The sequence below is a fragment of the Neofelis nebulosa genome, chromosome 3, assembly GCF_028018385.1.
Source record: "Neofelis nebulosa isolate mNeoNeb1 chromosome 3, mNeoNeb1.pri, whole genome shotgun sequence".
NCBI lineage: Eukaryota > Metazoa > Chordata > Mammalia > Carnivora > Felidae > Neofelis > Neofelis nebulosa.
The window spans coordinates 80549871-80570709 of record NC_080784.1 but is presented as its reverse complement, the minus strand read 5'-3'; the positions used below and the strand labels follow the sequence as shown (position 1 = coordinate 80570709).

The following is a 20839-nucleotide window of genomic DNA, read 5'->3' as shown; positions in this document are numbered from 1 at the left end:
AATTTGTCTTCATTATCATTTTTATATTGAATTCAGTAGAGTCACTGATCTCTGGTCAGTGATGAATACTGTATCTTCAAAATATGTTGTTTGGATGCTAGGCTAAGCAAGATGGGTTCAATTTCCTTCCAATTTTTTTGGACTTAAATTTATTTAATTTCCACCCTGTTTAAGTTTCCTTGTGTTACAAGCCTCATTCTGGATCGCAGCTCCGCCTTCTTGTGCATAAGGTCTATTGTACATGTGAGAAACACAAAGAAAAATGACACAATGGAAACAGAGAAAGGAGAGCTTAAAGATAAAGGGATAATTAGAACACTGCTGAACAAAGGGAATCTGAGGAAAGGGCTGTGTTTGAAATGCATTGGCATGTTACTGTATATAGAAGTATGAACTTTTCTTAATTTTGTTTTCAGTATTTCCTAGGATCCTTTTGCTAGTATACACTGTACTAAGCCACGTAAAAATCTAAACCAGCTCGTATTGGTAAGTTACCAACTTTAATATCAGGTTAACTCAAGAGTTAAATCCGTTAAAATCCTTACTTCAGTTTCTGAAGGAAAAGGAACACTAAGGAACAAGGGGCAGACCCCCACTGGGCAGGGGCAACCTCTTTTGATCCACCTAAGAACACTTGAGACCAAGGGGTCTCATTCATTCCCTTGTTTCTATTATGCCACTGAATAAATCAGGGGTTAGCCAACTGTGGCCTGCAGGCCAAATCTGGCCTAAGAACTGTTTTTTTTTTTTTTTTTTAATGTGTTTTTTCATTTGGTTTTTCATACTTTTATTTATTTTTATTTTTTTTTTAATGTTTATTTTTGAGAGAGAGAGAGAGGTATAGAATGAGTGGGGGAGTGACAGAGAGGGAGACACAGAATCTGAAGCAGGCTGCAGGCTCCGGGCTGTCAACACAGAGCCCGACGGGGGGCTTGATCCCATGAACTGTGAGGTCATGACCTGAGCCGAAGTCGGACGCCTAACCGACTGAGCCACCCAGGCGCCCCTGTTTTTTATACTTTTAAAAGATAGAAGGATAATCAAAAGAAGAGTATTCTGTGACATGCAGAAATGATAGAAATAGCAATTTTACTATTTTTACTTGAACACCACCAGGCTTATTCATTTATGGCTGCTCTCTGCTACAACGGCAGAGCCAGGCAATTGCAGCAAGATTGTGGGGCCCAGAAAGCCTACAGTGTTGACTATCTGGCCCTTTACAGAAAAAGCTTGTGGCCCTGGACTGGAAGGCATGCCAAGGATTCTGTAAGTTTATGGGAGAACAGGTTTGGTGGGTTGTTAAAATATATAAATCAAGTATAAGATGTCTCCTGATTTCAGAAATATTGAAATGTGAAAGAAAAAAAAAGTGAACCAAGCAATATGGTTGGTAGCTAGAGCTGAGTTTCCAAATGCTCTCTAGATTCTCTGAGCCTTTAGGAAAGGGTTTACAAAGAATCCCTATAACATCATTGTCTAGCTTAAAGGCTCCAGAATTTGTCATTTGAATGGAGAACCACTGTCACCCTTGTCTTCCCTTCCATTTCTGGCTGTTCTTTCAGGAGTCATTTCCCTTTGAGTCTATAGTCCCTGTAGGTACATACATTTCCATTTGTCATTATTCACGGTAGTTACATTCTGTTATGTCATGGAGAACAGAATTAGCAGATCCTGAACCCTTGTTCCTAGGGAGAATACAGGGTTAGGTTTCCATGAACTGCTGGTCACACTGTCAACAATCAATACACAACCTTGTTTTATGGGTTTCTGTTTAAAGGCCTTATTTAATGTATATTGCTGATTCTTTAACGTTGAACTCATGGCCAACAGCACTATAACTCATGCCTGAATGGAGTTTTACTAAACACAATTATTTTCTCCATTAGGCACATCACAGCTTTCTTTCTGCTTGGGAACATGAGACAGTGCATGAGCACTACATTTGGGGACCATTTTAAACATCAAAATCACCAAAACAATGCAAAACCTGTGCCACTAAACAGATCATGAAAAGGACACTTCTTTGCTATAGGAGAGATGAAACAAGAAGGCAGAATATCACCTTGTTTGACCTTAGCTGGGAACGTGCACATTTTTACTACTTGTTGCATGTCTGTGAATGACTGCAAAAGTTCCGTATGGATTTTGGGTTTACAGATACACTTTAACCAGTAGGAAAATTTGTAAATAAAGAATCTGCAAATAATGAGAGTCAACTGTGTGTGAAACCACATACACTTTCCAGGTCCTTTAACCATGACCTTGGTAAACGAAATTGATCAACTGGCATCTTCCGGGTCCCTGCAAGCTCAGTCATTTAAAATGATCCACCCTCATCTAAAACAGCACATGATAATAACATTCCCCCTTTCTATTGCTTCACGATGTCTCTCTCCCTTATGAAATTTCTCCACTATTTCTTTTTGTGTCATGTTGGGCCTTAGCTGTTTAAGGCTCCTTTCCAGTGTATCGACAAGTCTCTTACTTCCCTCAGTTCTCATACCCTGCTTCCTTTAAGCTTTCTGCCTTTCATAACCTCTGCTGCCTCCTTTCAAAGACACATGTGCACCGTGCACCGCAGGCTGCAAAGTGCTCTTCATACTCAGCATCTCTTCTAATCAACATGATCTTAGATGGATAATATTATGCCCAGGACAGGCTGCATTATTTGGGGAGCCCCTTGTACAAAGTTTGCTACAGATTTCAAGATGGCGAGAGCAAAATATTAAGCCAAGAGTGGGACCCTCCTATGTGCGGGGCTCTGAAGTGATCCCTAACCTACCAGGGGTAACAGAGCTACCCAGGTACAGGGCTGGCCCTACACTGACGTCTCTCACACATGTTCCCTTCCCTCCTGCACCCCTGCCTTCTGGTCCTGCCTCATTTATGAACCTGGGAAAGGGCACTTAATCACTCCCTGTTTTAATATTTTTTCTCTATAAAACATTAAAAAATGAGTAAATATTACTTTTATAGAGAAAAGTATAGAGAAAGGAATTTTTATAGAGAAAGGAATTAGGATGAGGTGATTAAGTGTAAATAGTAGTATTTACTCATCCTTGCCTCATGGAGGGAGTAGAAGGATTTAATGACAGGACTTACGAAAGAAAGGCACTAGGTAAACCCCAGGTATTATATAGTTATTTTATATTTTAAGAAGAGGGATTTAGGCTGCATAAGAGGTGGGGATTTATTGACACAGGTGTTAGACAATGAGATAGTTTTCCCAAATCTTCCCTAGATATATTTTAGATTAAGAAAAGATGCCTACGTGTCTGGTTAGATTTCAATGTGATTGTCTATGAGCATGGCTTCTAGGACCCTCAGTGGTTCTTTTTACCGGATATCTATATCTATATCTATATCTATATCTATATCTATATCTATATCTATATCTATATCTATATCTATCTCTCTCTCTCTCTTCCCAGAAAGCTCACCCTCTAGCATCATAAGTCTTATAGAATCAGGTAGGAATGGAATGCACTATTCTTTCATATGTCCTCGAACAAGGCAAGATCCTGGTCCCCCCCCCCCGCCCCCCCAGCATTCTTTCAAAAATGTGAGCAATGGCACATGTTCTATGGCTTTGCAACTTTTAAAATGTTAATTAATGAAGCCAAAGGAGTAGTTATTACTACAAGAAAATACACCTTTCCCTCTTTCTTTAAATAAATTAGGATCAGACACAACTTTTAATTTTTCCAGTTAAGGATTAAAAGACACAAACTGCTGTCTGTTATCATTATAAGTTCATAGGGGGAAGATTCTGACACCAAAATAAATAAACAACAAAGCCCATGGAATGAGAGAAAATATTTGCAAGTCATGTATCTGATGGGGGATTAATATCCAGAATAAAGAACTTGTACAACTCAACGACTACAACAACTCATTTAAAAAACGGGCAGAGGAGTTGAGCAGACAATTCTCTGAAGTAGAAATACAAATGACTAATAAACACCTGAAAGATGCTCAACATCACTGATCATTAGAGAAATGCGAATCAAACCACAAGATACCACCTCACACTAGAGTGGCCACTATCCAAACAAACAAACAAACAAACACAAAACAAAACCAAAACAGCAACCAAAAAACAGCAAATAACAAGTGTGGGTAACGATGTAGAAAAACTGGAATCCTTGTGCCCTGTGGGTGGGAATGTAAAAAACTATGAAAACCAGCTTGGTGGTTCCTCAATAAATTAACATAGAATTACCATATGATCTGACAATTCTACTTCTAGGAATATACCCAAAGAATTGAAAGTAAGGTCCTGAAGAGGTAGCTACACACCCATGTTCACAGCAGCGTTATTTATCATAGCCAAGAGGTGGAGGCCACGCAAGTGTCCACCAACAGATGAACAGATACATAAAACATGGCACATACTTAAAACAAATATTACTCAGCCTTAAAATGGAAGGAAATTTGGACACAACATGGATGGACGTGGAGGATAACCTAAGTGAAATACATCGGTCACAAAAAGACAAATACCGTATGATTCTATACATCTGAGGTACCTAGAGTAGTCAAATGCAGAGATAAAAAGTAGAGGTTGCTAGGGCTGGGGGAGGGGGATGAGGAGTTGTTTAATAGCACAGTTTTGGTTTTACAAGCTGAAGAGTTCTGGAGATTGGTTGTATAACAATGTGAGTGTGCCCGGCACTAGTAAATTGTACAGTGAAAAATGGTGGATGCTTATGTATTTTACCACAATTAAAATAAAAGCAATGACAAAACCCTGTATGGAATTTTTTTCCTCACTTCTCTATAACTGAAAGCAACTGCATCTCAGAATGTTGCCTGACTATCGACCAGCAGTTGGTAAACATTGCCATAGTCTAAACATTAGCCACTGAAAACATTCAATGTTTTAAATCAACCTTTTCCAAAGAGGTAAGGAAGTAACACAGATTTGACATTAAGTCAGTCACAGGAAACCACGGCCAACCATGAAACACCAAAGGAGATAAAGTTCTGTGGCTGCATGTGGAAATTAACTGTCACTGTAACTAAGGTTTCATATGAACATGATGGGTGAGAAAGGACTCAAGAGCAGTATCACTGATAAAATCGACTTGAAATGCAAAATCAGCCTTGAAGCACCATGGCTGCCTTCAATGCCCGCCTTCCATCTCTGTCTCTGTCTAGATCCATATACTGTGCAGTATGTCTATGTATATTTAGTGTACAGAATACACGTGTATATATATATACACTACCTAGTAAAGCTTTCACTAATGCACAATTAACTCGTACATGGCTGGATTGAGGTCTGTAATAGTTTGTTTTGAGGTTACTCACAAAGATAGAGCTTGCAAAGCCATTGTGATTTCTTTGCTGTACTCAAACACAAAAACTGCAGGTTCCTTCATCCACATATACTCATTTACACACTTGTTCTCACATGACAGAAAGATTCATACTTTCTATTTATAACAGCAATTTTTTCTAAGGAGCTTTACTGGAAAATACCTTGAATTTTCTTCTTTTTACAAAAATATTTTCCCAGTTTGCTTTGTGGATTCTGACTAGTTACTAGAAACTACAGAACATTAACACGAGTTGAATCAATCAGTAGTTTTTCACAATAATCTCCTCGTTGCTATGGCTATTGAAGTTTTCAGACTGTTTGCTGACTGACCTTTCTGCAGCCTCTGACCCCTCATTTGCACAGTGGGAGATACATTGTTTTCTGGTTTGTCCCCTTTGTACCTCTTTTTGCCTCCCCCCCCTTCTTTTTTTTTTTTTTTTTTTTTTTTTAAGCTCAGCAGCAGCTCCTTTGTAGCCTCTCAGGAAACTTCCTTCTTGGAATCCACTGGCCGTTTCTCCCTCTGGGTTTGGTGCCAGGCCCTGTGTTCTCCACACCAATGCCTGGGCAGTGCCATCTGCCCTCAGGCTTCATGACTGCCATGTGCTGCCACCTCCCCAGTCTGTATCAGCACTGTCACGCCTCATCTTCTTCTGTATGGAGCCCAAAGTCTACCTGACATTTCTCCCTGGATATGCTAATAAGGGCACCTCAAATCAGTACATCCAAAACCTGCTTATCATATCCCCTCCCAAAGCTCCTCCTGCTCAGGCCCCTGGTCAGTTCTGGTTCCACCCCATCCAGCCACCTATGTCCAATTCCCAAGGGGCATCTTCTTTTCTCAATCTCCGTGTCCATTCCACCACATGAATATCTCCTCAGTCCCTTTTCCCTAGCTCTGACTCAGTCCCCCATCTCTTCCCCGGATCACTGCACCAGCACCCCAACTGGCCCTTGTTTCTCTTGCCCTCCACTAATAGATTCTCTAGATCAGCACTGTCCAATAATGGACAGTTGTCAGACTTCCTACGTTGCCCCAAATGGTGGCAACTAACTACATGTGGCCACTGAGCATCTGAAATGTCGCTGGTGCAACTGAGGAACTCAGCTTAAAATTTTACTGAATTTTAATTAACTTCCATGTAAACAGTTGCATGTGACTAATGGTCATTGCACTGCAAAGGGGCAGGTCTAGATTCTCCACAGATGTGCTCAAAATCCCTCAATAGCTCCCTTGAGGTGATTCACAGCTTCTTTCATTGTCTCCATCCTCATTTCTCTCAGTTCTTCCCCGATGCTCTTGGATACAATGAAATTCTCCATGTCTCAAAATCACCATGCTGTCTCTCTCTTGGGATATTAACTCCTTTGGCTACGAGCAGCTTCCTTCCATCTGTCTGGCAAACTCCTACTTTGCCTCTGGGGCTCAGCTCAGCAATCACTTCCCTCCCCTCATGCCTTGGGCCTTCTCCACTGTGCCTCTTCCTCTTCCAGATACTCCAACTATGGGCCTTACAGCACATATTGAGCACCTGTCATGCTGGATTTTAATCCCCAGTTTGATTGTTATACTCCCCACCATACTGCACTCTGAGGTCAAGGACCAAGTCTCCTTTGCTGCTGTTGTATCTTCAGTACCGGTACGGTACCTGGCCTGGTGGAGGCCGCTGTACATGTGCCTATTCTACTGGGACCTCGGGTCCCTGAAGCAGAGCCCCTAAGCAGCACTTCCTTTGCATACCTCTGTGGAGATGATAAACAGGAAGTGTAACTGACAAAGGGATGTCTCATTCCACAGGGTCTAAAACAAGGAGACACCGAAAGATATCTTTTCTTATGCAGTGTCCTGGTTATTGAAATCCTCTTTCCAACAGGTTTGGGAAGACAGTAATTCAGCTATTCTTTTGCCTCTCACAATATGAACTGATCAGAAACCCTAGGGGAGCTTGGAGAGTCACAGTCATGACCACTGACGCTGCCCTTAATTCATGTGTGAACAAAAAAGGAACAGGTAAAGACATCCTTCATATCTGTGGGGAGTTATATCTTCTATCTGGGCTTCATGGCCAATCCTTGAACCGCCCAGACCTTTCTATACCACACCCAAAGTCAAATTCCTATTTATCCATAACATTGAAATACTAGAATATTCTGACCTATTTTTTTCCATTTCCCCCCATTCTTATTTTTTCTTACATGTTGGATTTTTTTTCAACTCTACAAACATAAAACATGTTCTTTTTTTTTTAATTTTTTTTTTTTAACGTTTATTTTTGAGACAGAGAGAGAGCATGAACGGGGGAGGGTCAGAGAGAGAGGGAGACACAGAATCCAAAACAGGCTCCAGGCTCTGCGTGGTCAGCACAGAGCCGATGCGGGGCTCGAACTCATGGACAGCGAGATCATGACCTGAGCCGAAGTCGGCCGCCCAACCGACTGAGCCACCCAGGTGCCCCATAAAACGTGTTCTAAATGAACATTTAAAATAAGCACTCACTGGCACAACTCACCCAGGACAAAGCATTCTGAATCATGCTATACTCTTTAAATTAAAAATTTGTAAAGGCAAATGACAGTCCTTACATACTATATAGAAGTGCAGAAACAGATGCTGTAAGCCATTAATAACTGTTCCACTGGTTTCACCAGCTAGACAAAGAGTAAGATTTGCCATGTCAATTATTCATTTAGTTTGAAGCCTTTACTTATGAAGACTTCTTTTTCAAAAGGGGAGGGAGGGTCTTTGCATAATTTGTATCCTCCCTCCACTGGTGCACAAGGCTTTGCTCCCTTCTCTGACTCTGGAATAAACAATTCTTCCTTTATTTAGAAACTTTCTTAGTCATGGTCTTGTCAAAGGAGAAGCAGTGTAACACTGCTAACAATTATATTAAATAGTTAAGTTTTGCTCAGTGAAATAGAACTGTGGCTTTGAATTTGAACTCTCTTACACACATACACGTGCACACACCCAGGTGTGCTATTGCCAGTACTGTACAAATAGAGAATCAGGAGCGCCTGAGTGGCTCAGTTGGTTAATTGTCTGACTCTTGATTTCAGCTCTGGTCATGATCTCATGGTTCGTGAGTTCAAGCCCCATGTCAGGCTCTGTGCTGACAGCCAGAAGCCTGCTTGGGATTTTTTTCTCCCCCTCTCTCTGTCCCACCCTGTGATCTTTCTCTCTCAAAATAAATAACCATTAAAAAAAAACTAGAGAATCAAATAGTGTCATTTCCTTGTCACCTGAGCAACAGGAAGAGAGGGAAATTTCTCTCCTCATGCTGCAGCAGCATGGTCAGCCTTTTTTCATTGCTAGCAGTATTCTGGTAACACCTGAGGCAAGGGTTTATGGTTCACCAGGATCAATCATCCTCATGGTCACCTCACAGCAATCATTCCATCATCAAATACCTTTAATCCTTTTAGCGAATCAGAAAGTGGTTCAAACACACCCCAACACGTTTGTAACAATACCAATCTCCCCTGGTAAATGTGTAGCTGATGTGTGCACCAGGACCTGAAGTACCGTGGAAATGCTTTAGGACTGACTTAATTCCATTAACTCACTACCAGATAACTTTTGTGCTTCCTGCCCCATTCTGTGGAATGATCTTTACTGCCTATTTCCCTGCTTGATCTGGCCAACTTTTAGACTGTCATTTCCTTGAAGGTACATGCTATGTCTCAAAGGTTTGGGTGTCTCTGTATTTAAAAGTAAATTAAGGGGAGCCTGGGTGGCTCAGTCAGTTAAGGGACCGACTTCCGCTCAGGTCGCAATCTCATGGTTCGTGGGTTTGAGCCCCGCATTGGGCTGTCTGCTGTCAGCACAGAGTCCGCTTCGGATACTCTGTCTCCCTCTCTCTATGCCCCTCCTCTGCTCTCTCTCTCTCAAAAATAAACAAACATAAAAAAAAGTAACAAGTAAATTAAAACTGCCTGATGGAAGGTTTTTGGTGGTACAGAGACATGCTTTTGAGGAAATTCTATCAAAGTATGGGAAAAGGGGATGCAAAGGGGTGAATGTCTGTTTGGTGCTTGCTATGTGGCAAATGCCTTATACAGTACCTGTGTTATTGCATTCAGTCCTAAAAATTCCCTATAAGGTGGATACTATTCCTGTTTTATAGTTGAAGAAACTGAGGGTGGAAAATTTAAGTGCCCAAGTTTACTGAGTGAAATGGTGGTGCAGCACCACAGGCCATCCCCAGGGGTTCCATTTCTGTGGTGGGCTCCTATTTTGGTCTCAGAACACTTCCCAAGGAGAAGCTGATTGGGAAGATGTAAACCAGAATCAAATGTGAAAGAAAGCGGGCTGCCCAAATGGTGGACCGAGCCAAACTTGTGGCTGGCATTCTTCAGCATGCAGTAAGAAATGCTGAAAATAGGTTTGCGTCGATCTCAAAACCACCTATAGTGTAATCACGATGGAAATTACCACTACCACAGCCCGGATGCAAAAGCACCCACTAATTAAATGAGCAATGAGAACCTCAAAATAATTTGCTAATAGTCTCGACTGCTTGCAGCAATATCTCTTTTGTTGGTGACTGTGTCACTGAAACTTAACGCCCTCTTCATGTAGAGCATGAAGTCTCCCCAGTGTGCACGTGTAGCATTTACTGTATCACCAGATGTTCTGCTCCTCACGCCCCCTTTGTCCCCCCACCTCGCAGAAGGAAAACCTTGGCTCCGAGAGAAAAGCCACTTCAGTTGTTGAGCATTCTCTCTGGAACCACAGAAGGCAATTATTCAGCAACATGGCCCTCAGAGTGTTTCCTTTTGTCACACAGAGAACAGCCTCTAAGTGATACGCCAGTGCCTGCCCAGGTTCTTACCTGGATTTAACGATCGTCCGCAGAGACAAAAGCCTCCACACTTAAGTCTGCTCAGCTTACACTGAGGCAGACCCAACATTATGTTTTGGGAACTGCTAAACATGCGTGCCACTTTAATACAGCGCCAGGTTTCACTGACTTCAAGATGCAACCGTGTGCCTCACGAAAACAACGCATTCCACAAGATGCCAGGGAAGATCCAAACGAGTCTGGAGAGCTGGAGCGTGGTGCAGCTGTTTTTAATGTTCCTCGATGCTAGTTTTCTGATCTGCAAAGATGCAGACCGGCCTAAAACTGAGCAGCTGCTCTGAGCTTGAAGCTTTCCTTCACCATGACGGTGGTGTGAAAAGTACTAGACAGTGAGTCAAGAGGGCTCAGGTGCACTGGCTACCTATGGACCCTGCAAACTCACTCTCTGGGTCTCTGTCTCTTATGAAATAAAGATTCTCTGAAATCCCCCCCCTTCCCCCCCACAAGCCTTCCAGGACGCCTGCCTGGCACAGCTGACTCCTGTAACTTTTCAATTAGACTTATTATCAACTCAGAGTAAACAGCAGTGAGTCCACATCCACAACTAATGGCACGCTCACCTCATCGGAGCTCCCAAACACAATGCCTGTGTAGTGCCGTCTGGGTGCCCTGGGCAGACTACAAGCTCCTGGAGGTCAGGCTTTGGGTTTCTTCCCCTGAGTATGCTTCCTTGCACTTTCAGATATGAAAATATTTGTTGAGTAAGTGGAACGTCTTCCCCCATCAAACAAATGGGATTCCTAAGGACAGGTATTCTATTCACACTTGCACCTGCGGTTCCAGAACAGGGTGGGGACTCACTGGCACAGGAAAGAATGCAACTCATGTGCTCTCCAAGGTTCTACTGCCCAGATGGCCAGTTCTGGTGCCTGATTACTTTCTGCTGCGTGCATATTGTGCTCTAGCCACCTGCCTAGAATCTAAGCTATCTGAGGGTTGGGTTGGTGTCATGTATTTATTTTGTATCCCCTGTAGCCCTGTCAATATTGCTAGGCACCAGGCCCCCTTTTTTCTAGTATATATGTTGAAATAAAGTTATCACAATAGTATGACCTTGAAACTAATAGAAAAAGGCCTCTAAAAAGTACTATTAATATCATTTAACATTTACTAACAGTTCTACACAAAGATCATAATATAATCCTTGACCTCTATGATGAACAGAAGTTACCAATAAATTTATCAGAAATGTGCTTCTTTCACATAGAAAATTAGTCACCAGTCTTAGCAATAGCTAGAGAATGACTATTAATGATCGATTCTCTTTAGAAGAATAAGAAATCTGTATGCTTTACAAATACCACCCAAACATTTACAATGCAAAAATACATCTATTCCTAGCCGCCTGCCCACAGCTGCTTTCTTTGAAACATTCTTTGGGGAGAGATTGATGTTCAGGAGGATTATGATTCAATAAAGTTGCTGACCGATTCAAATAGCTGCCAACCTATTTTTTTCAGAATGTTCCTTTCACTCACCTTGGCACCATTCTGCCAACACATGTGTGCACCATGTGGGAGAAATCCACATGTCCTGAGATCTATGGACATGTGTCCTGAGGGGTGGCATGCTATGCATGCTATTTAAGCAGAACTTTGATTTGATTCATAGGGTTCTTATTTGTGCGAACCTCAGGAACAAATGCTCTTTTTCCACAAGGTGACCAAAACTAGGCTTGAGCACAGAGCCAGTCATTGTGTAGCTCTTTGTTCCCTGGAAGAAAATTCCACAAATGTTGATTCACTAATTTACTCTAATGAAAAAGCTGTAGGCAGTCTCAAGTCTGAGTAAGCGTGAATGTTAGAAAGGTCCCTCTAGACTTACAATGCATTTTTCAATGTTCTGTCTAGAACAGGAATATAAATAGAGCTTTCAAGATGCTTCTGTTGGGCTACTTCTAAGAGCAGACATTTTTGATAATTTAAAATGAGGGTTTCAGAATTAAAATGACAGCAGTGATTCCCCAAAGAAAGTTCTCCTTCCGGGTATGGTGGAATAAGGAGGATTGGATTCACCCTTCCACAAGAAAAAAAACAAAAAACAAAAATGCTCTGAGAAATACATTAAAAAATGGTTTTTAAGACACTCCATATCTGTCAATGAAGGAGAGTGATCTCTAGAAGACAACAGGAGAAAAGCTTTGTGACACTTGCCTGGGCCAAGACTTCTAAAAACAGGATTCATGAAAGAAAGAAAGAAAGAATCACTTGGACTTTATAAAAAAAAAAATAAATAAAATAAAAAAAAAAAAAGGGAAACTGCTCTTCAAGAGACATTGTTAAGAAAATGAAGATAAGCCACAGACTTGGAGGAAATACTTGCAAATCATAAATCTGATAAAGGACCTGTATCTAGAACTTTTAAAACTCAACAATCAGAAAGCAATCCAACTTTTAAGAATGAGTGAAACAGCTGAATAGACAACTCACAGAAGATGACATAAAGATGGCAAATAAGCACACGAAAAGATCACTAATCATGAGGGAGATGCAAATTAAAACCACAGTGAGATACCACCACGTAGCTATTAGAATGGTTAAAATTAGAAAGACTAGCCATAACTGCCAGCAAGGAAGTGGAGTAGTCTGAACTCACACGTCTTAAGCAGATGTACAACTGGACAAGCACTTTGGAAGACAGTTTGTCAGTCTCATAAAAAACACATACCATATGACCCAGGCATTCTACTACTAGCTAGCTCTTCACCCAAGAAAAAGAAAGCAATATCCATACAAGACTTGTACACAAATTTCAGTGCAGCTTTCTATGTTACAGTCCCTAATCTGGAAACAACCTAATGTCCATCAACAGGTGACCGGACTACCAAACTGTGCAATATCTGTATGGTGGGATGAACTAGTGATACGTGCATTAGCATGGATGAATCTCAAAATAATTATGCTGAGTGAAGAAAGGCAGACAAAAAGAAAAAAAAAGCACAGTACATACTGCATGATTCCATGTATGTGAGACTCGGGAATATAGAAGTCCAACTTGCCAGAAAGCAATACAGAAAGCAACTGGGGAGCAGGAGGTGGAAGTAAAGGTTAAAAAAGGGGCACAAGGAAATTTTTCGGGTAATAAATATGTTTGTTATCTTGATGGTGATGACAGTTTCATGGGTATATACGTGTGTCACATTTCCCAAAGGCACGCTTTAAGAATGTTCAGTTTAGGGGCGCCTAGGGTGGCTCAGTCAGTTATGCGTCCGACTTTGGCTCAGGTCATGATCTTGCAGTTTGTAAGTTTGAGCCCCACGTTGGGTTCTGTTGCTGACAGCTCAGAGCCCGGAGCCTGCTTCAGATTCTGTGTCTCCCTCTCAAAAATAAACATTTAAAAAAATGTTCACTTTACTGCGTATCAATTATACCTTGATTAAAAAAAAATACTAAAAGGACCCTTTTTCCCTCGGGGAATTTTGCAGAATATCATCATTTATGATATAGCCATTTGGGTCAAGCAGTCACTGAGTTCCGATCTTGTGCCAAGCATGGCACTGAGAAAACCAAGCTGGCAGAGGACAGTCGGACACACTGACCACTGGGGTGGACTCTAAGTGTTTCCACAAGGCCACTTTGCTTAAGGCACACAGACTCTGAAAGGCTGTGGATAAGCAAGTTTTAACTTTGGTCGTCAGTCTCCTTACACGCAAACTGCTTCAAAATGAATCAGCTATTATCATACGTTGCAATGATGACACATTACATACCAATCTTGATACTGCACTTGTGCCTGTCCGTACGTTTGAACACATATGAGAATTCATCAAGAAGGAACCACAAAAACCCATTCTGAGTCCACTAGAAAGGACTTGCAACAAAACTGACAGAAGAAAGTAAATGTACTACTGGTTCTTGTGCAGATGACCTGCCCTCCAGGCTCTGTTTTTCTCTGTTCCCCATGTGAGTTGTGTTCTCTAGAGCTGTGTTTGCCATCATTTTTTCATCCTAAGATTTTCCATTAGGCCATGCTCTTTAGGCCACTGACAATTAGCAAAATTATCACTGAATTCACCTTGTGGGAATGTGACCCATCACATGAAAAGTTGAGAGAAAGCAAAATCAATGTGATATGTATGGAGTCTTTGGTGTAAAACACCGGAAAATGACATTCTTTATCAATCAAACCACAGAGACGCCACATTCCACTGGCATAAACAAAATTTTAAAGGATGACTCATGATTTCAATAGTAGTATTGTTATAATACCAGCCATGGAGCCTGGCAACATTTTTCTGAACGGAGAAATATTTGAATTTTTATACAAATCATATGGGCTGAACTTGGGCAATAACTTTTCCAGAAGAAAGTACGAAAACCTCACAAATATCAAAAACTAAATCAGCATGACTGTGTACAACTTTTTTTTTTTTGAGCCAGAACTAGAGAAAACTGCTCACAAAGTGAAACAAGAAGCATATTTCAAGTGACATAACAAAGCAAGTTATCCAAATCGATATTTTGTAGAAACTGCTAACAAACACCTCGACTACATCTATAATTGATTGATTTAGAAACAAGCTCAGAATTTACTTTCTATATTTACGTAAGACAAGAAAGGTGACTCCCATGAGGAATGAATATAGGATTCAAAATTTGGCAAAGATTGAGATGATCCCAGTTGGCCCTAGACCACTAATAATGTTTTGGGAAGATTGGGTTATTAGATTAACAGTTGTAGAAGATGGACGCTATTTGTGCAATGTTAAAGCAAACATTTTTATTAACCAAACATTTCCTAAATTGTAAGCAGAAATGTGAAACTTGATCTGACACCTGTAGCAAATCTGAGGGCTTTCCCTGGCCCAGGACACAGAGGTTTCACCATTATGGTCCATAGTACTCTTACCCTGCTCAGAATGGAAAAAAGCCACACCCTTTACTTTAAATGAGGTTTGTTTCAAAGGTTATCTGAAAGAAATTTCCTTTCTAATCAGTTCTCAACTCTTGCTGCCTCCCACTGGATAATTTACCTCTATTCTTCCCAAAGCCCTGAGAACTCTTTCTCCCCTCTCCACTGTTTGGTCAACAGTGTGTGTGATTGTTGATCCTTCATTTAACAGGCACCAAGAGGCTCTACTTACGTCATGCATGGAGTCCAAAAGCTTGGTCAACTGGTAGAACCTTTGCCAGCTCTGCCCAGAGTTGTTGGGACACTTAATTACCATCTTCCTCAGTTCTTTAATGTAATTTGTCCTCATTTCTTCAAATGCAGCCTGGCTTTTGAGGCCATCCTTTGGAACTGTGTTTAAGGAATACAGACATGTAAATTCCCAGGATGGGAAACAGCTCTAAAAATGGTGTAGAATATTTTGGGGTTTTTAGGCTCATACTTTTAGATTGATACTGAATCGTAATTAATTGCACTTATAAATAAATATGGCAGTTATCTATTGGTGAATTCTCGTTCACATCCATATATGAAAGAATAGTAACTGCTATTTATTGGATGTATATTAATATACACCTTGCATATATTAACTTGCTCTTGACATCAATTTTATGACATAACCGTTATTCTCATTTTACAGATGAGGAAATTGAAGACTGGAGGTTTAATCCTGCCCAAGAAACACAATAAATAAATGGCTGAGAAGGAACAGAAACCTAGGTCAATTTCCAAAGCCTGCCTCATCACCACAATGCTACACTGCCTTGTGCCCTGTCATCAAAGTTTCTTATGAATCCTAACTTGCAAGTACTTCATAGGTAAGAAAATACACTTTGATTTTCCAGGAAAACTGGAAGAGCCACCAACAGTCTAAGCCGGGGCTAGAATTAGAAAGCAACATCTCCATATCCATATTCAAATATCAAAGACACTTGGGGATACTGGCCATCTACCAAGGGGGAGGCCAGGCATGCTGAGAAGTGCTTTCTATCTTCTTTGTACCAGGATCCTATGAGCAGTTGGGCATGGTCACGTGGCCTTCCAGACAACCTGGTGGTGGTGCTGTGCACTGGTTTGCGTGTGCAAAGGAGTTAACACAGCGGTGGCTCTGCGTGCAAGGCAGAATCGAAAACTTTTCGGAGAATAAACCACGTTCACCTTATCTGTGATGATGTGGAAAATGAAGCATCACATTTTCTTTTGTGTGGTGGCTGGTGTTTACTTTTATTTGGGATTCAGGGCTTGGAAACGTATCAAGTGTTTCTGTGACCTGCTGAAGGGAGATGCTTTGTCCCAGGACACACGTGAAAGCACTTTACAGAGGAAAGGCGCTCCTGTGCCTGGAAGGAGGTGTATGTAGGGCAGAGTGTAAACTAAAGTACTCCCTTTGAAAATCTACTTTCGTGTTTGCTTTCTTTCTACTATAGCCAATAGTGATATGTATGCTTTAACTTTGAAAAATGAAATCACTTAGGACTTTATTTTTAGGAGATGAAGATCTAAAGAAAATTCATCTTGTGAAATTAATGTTCTGAGTTTGAAACTGCTCTTATTTTCACTTCTTAATTATACAGCATGTTTGTTAATTTATCATAACTGGGATAAATAATGATTCACTTGGGTCATCAGCCCTTTAGAACAGCTAAGTACATTTTTGAGTATTATGAGGACCCTGGAAACCTGAAATACTGCTGCTTCCAAATTAAACCCTGGCTGTCCCGTACAAAAATATGGATTATCTTGCAAATTAAATTCACATATTATGTTAACAGTCTTCTCGAGTTTAATTGTTGAGGCTTTGGTTTGTGGTTTATCTAAGTCTATTTTTGTGGGGAAAAAATAAATCCCTAATAGTAATTGCACAAATTCCCGAGACTGCCACAAGAGTGGCTGTGGTTTCAAATATTTGACATTCATGTCAAAAGTTAAATGCCATCCATTATATAACAGATAGTTTGTTTTCTTTAAAAATAAAGCCTTGTTTTAAAAGTATAAAAAATATGAAGGATGGTAATAACCAGGATGTTAATAGTCAAACTTTAGATCTACTTTCTACCAAACTTTTAATGTTAACTTAAAACTTTCTTTTTTTTTTTTTTTCAACGTTTTTTATTTACTTTTGGGACAGAGAGAGACATAGCATGAACGGGGGAGGGGCAGAGAGAGAGGGAGACACAGAATCGGAAACAGGCTCCAGGCTCTGAGCCATCAGCCCAGAGCCTGACGCGGGGCTCGAACTCACGGACCGCGAGATCGTGACCTGGCTGAAGTCGGACGCTTAACCGACTGCGCCACCCAGGCGCCCCTTAACTTAAAACTTTCTGAAAGAAACTGAATGTCTGCAAATACTTTGCAAACAGTGCCCACCCACAGATTATCATTTATTTTTTTAAGTTATAAAATATTATGGAGTAAACCTTTTGCTTTTCAGTATAAATATTTATGGATAACATCCTATACATTAAAAAACTACCTAAAATTAGAATGGAGTGAATAAATTTCACTATTGTATTTCACTACTATTTGGTATATCCACTAAAATCCACCAAGACCTTCATATGGATAGTCCTGTATCGGAAATTCTCAAGATTATAAACAACTTATGTCAAATATTACTTATATATTATCTGTAACTGAAATATATTGTACCAATTTCCCAGCCAGATTTTTTAGGAGTTGAAGCAAACCCACAAATAAGGAGAACTTAAGCAAAACCTCAAATTTTGGAGGTCGGCCCAGATTTTCTGAATTTACTTATTAAATACAGCAGGGCTGCTGGAAATCATCCAAAATCTATGGGCTGGAGAAGAGCAAAGAGACAATTGGGATAGAGGGTCGTCTGCTTTCCTCCATAAGCATTAAGAACACAAGATTCTCTCAATGTCATTGGTAAAGACATTCTTGATACACTGGACATTAGGTGTACAATTTAACATCCTAAATAAGAAGAACAATTTTCACACATTCTGTCATACATTAGCAAAATAAGCTTACTAAAGCCTGCAGCTCTATGATTCATACAATTCTTTACTTATGTTTTCTTGCCTTTTTATTTTGCTTTTCCAGCATCTACAAAACCCAGAATTGAAAGTATTGAGCTAGTTGGAAGCTAATAAATTAATTCGGGTAGCTTCAAAATGGTATCAGAATTGATTAAAGGCTGACTGATTAAATGGTATAAAAGGATAAGACACCAATTAAGATTGAGTAGTCAGGATTTGTAAAGAATTGGTATCATGAGCATTTTTTAGAAAAAAATACTTTATTTAAATTCTATCACCCATTTGATCTATCTATATATTTATGTCTATACCTATACCTACATCTATATCAATCTAAAACATTTTTCAAGCCAGTAATGGTTAATGACCTTGCTTGGAAAGGGGAATAAAATCACGGTCACCGAACTTATAGATTCCAGTTATATTCCAAAAGGATAAATCAGGAACATCAGAAATCTCGAGGAAGGACAGAGCGGGGAGAAAGAGCCTGGTTCTACTGACCCTGCAGAGGAGGGTTGCAAACACAACCCTACAGGAGACTGCCTGAGTGTAATTAGTGAGGAATGGTAAGGCCTGCGGCAAACAGGAGAGAGCATGCCCTGCCCTGGGCGATCAAATTCAATGAAAATAAAACAAGACAGAAGGCCAAAAGCAACCTAAATTCCTGTGCAGGCCAAACAAAACACAGCTGTGAAGTGCTGGTCCCACCTCCCTACCAGGCTGCTGTTTTGCCCCCTTCCTGGGAGCCTGAGTCTGGCCCACTAACCGATCCACTCTTCCTGCCACGCTCCTATGCCACCAGCCTGCCTTTGCACCCCTTGCTCCCTGCTCTGGGGGCCAGCACGAACAACACTGGATGTGAAGTCCAAAGCCATGGGTTTGAGTTCTAATTCACAGAGGATACTGAACAAAAACACTTGTGTGCCTCCTTTTTGTTAACTTTAGAATGGGGCTATCAATCTCAGAGGGTTGTGTGAAGCATTAAACTAGATAATATACGAACACTTCAAAAACTGCAAGGTGCTAACCATAGGGAAGCAGACGCTTATCCACAGTCGCTGTGGCAATCCCCTCTTCCTGCTCGTCACTACTTGATTCAGGCTAACTCCTCCTCAGATCCAGTCCCTCTTTGCTGGAAATAACATCTCTTCTTACCCCTTCTATCCTTGGCTAGTGATGCCACTTCCTCCCAGTGACTCTACTCAAAACTGCCCCTTCTCCCATGTCCCTGATTCATGGACCAAGGTGGCAGGGAGTGGTGCTGGGCAGGCACTGGATTCTCTTTTCTGCCTCCAGGTGGTCACTCAACAATCTCTCATCCCTTGAAGTCCATGTCATTCGCCCTGGCATCCAGAACATTTCTGTTTCCCCAGCGGCCACAGCACTTGCCTTAGACATTTCTTCTCCATACTGTCTCCTGCCATCGCTCTCATCTGATGTAAACTTACTCAAGTTCTATCCCCTCAGTTTGAAAATGTCTGTGTTGTTGCCCAAGGAAGAAGTACTCAACATCTTTGCCAAGGCTAATCCTGTCCTGTGTTGTCTCTCTGGCACCTTATGTCATCAACCTCTCTTCTCTCATACTTGGTTCCAGAAGCCTAGAAAAGCTTCCCATCAATCTGCAAGTCCCTGGCCATCTGGCAGCTGCTCGATGTCTAATGGTCAACTCTAGTAGGCTTCTCTCTGAGCTCTCAAGTTTTCTCTTGGGGAAGCTTTGCTCTTAGTCATGCCCCTTTTGGAAACCAGTACGTGGATCCCAGTTTCTCTGCTTCTCTGACAGTCCCATCTCTGTCTTTTTGGTCCTGCCATCTTCCTTTCATGTAAGTCAACTGGATCATTCCTCTTCTTTCTGTGCCCCGGCAACCCCACTCCCCATTTTACTTTAGATGACAATTTTCTATGAGGATAATTCCACATTCATATCTCAATCCCCAAATCTGTCTTCTGAGTTCCAGTCCCCAATTCTCCTTATCTTTTGGCCTATTAGGATACATCTGAAAATTAACCCATTTGAAACAGAACTCAGTTTATAAAACTCCAGCAAATCTTCTCTGAATCCCAACATAAACATGTTCCTCTTAATGGTATGACCGCCATCTTAGTCATTTCTCCATGCTCAAAACCTGTGTCACTTCTGATCCATATCCTTTTTATTTCCTCTTCTAGTCAGCTGTCAGTTCTGCAGTGTTTCTTGAATCCATTTGCTCCTGTCCATCATACCATCATCATTTAGGTCATTATTTCAACAGCTCACAGCAGGTCTCTGTGCTTCTAAGCTGGCTAAATTCTCTTTGCTTCTCAGCCTCCCCTTAACTTTGCCCTTTAATCTAATCTAGCACCAGATACATCTTCATAAAAACACAGAACACAGCTTAAGTCACGTCATCCTACTGCTCAAAGCCTGTGGTGTTGCACTCCTCCGCCCACCCAATAAGGTCAGGTGTCTTCTACAGGCATTGAATATTCTGGTCCAACCTACACCCCAACCTTATTCCCCACTCCTCTCCAACCAAATATAGCCTCATACCCCTTGAAAAATTAATTAAATTAATACAGAAATAAGATAGAAATTTAGAACTTAATTGGCAAAACAACTTTTCCAAAACTAAGTTCTATTGCCTGGATATGCTTTCCCACATTTCCACAATCCCTCACATCATCCCCTCATGGGAATGCCATCTCAGACCTCATATCCAATTCATTATCCTTGCCAAGTTCTCCAAGATTCAGCTTCACCGTGACTCGCTCCTTGGTCCCCAGAA

At 41.0% G+C, this 20839-nt stretch overlaps 1 protein-coding gene across 4 annotated transcripts in view; it reads right to left on the bottom strand.

Annotated features, from left to right (window-relative positions):
- The window catches only part of NR3C2 (nuclear receptor subfamily 3 group C member 2), a 358647-nt gene that overhangs the window by 27831 nt on the left and 309977 nt on the right, over positions 1-20839 (bottom strand). For all 4 annotated transcript variants that reach the window (XM_058721206.1, XM_058721208.1, XM_058721205.1 and 1 more), the window contains exon 8: positions 15269-15426. In XM_058721206.1, the coding sequence (XP_058577189.1) occupies positions 15269-15426 (158 nt within the window). The remainder of the gene's footprint in view (positions 1-15268; positions 15427-20839) is intronic.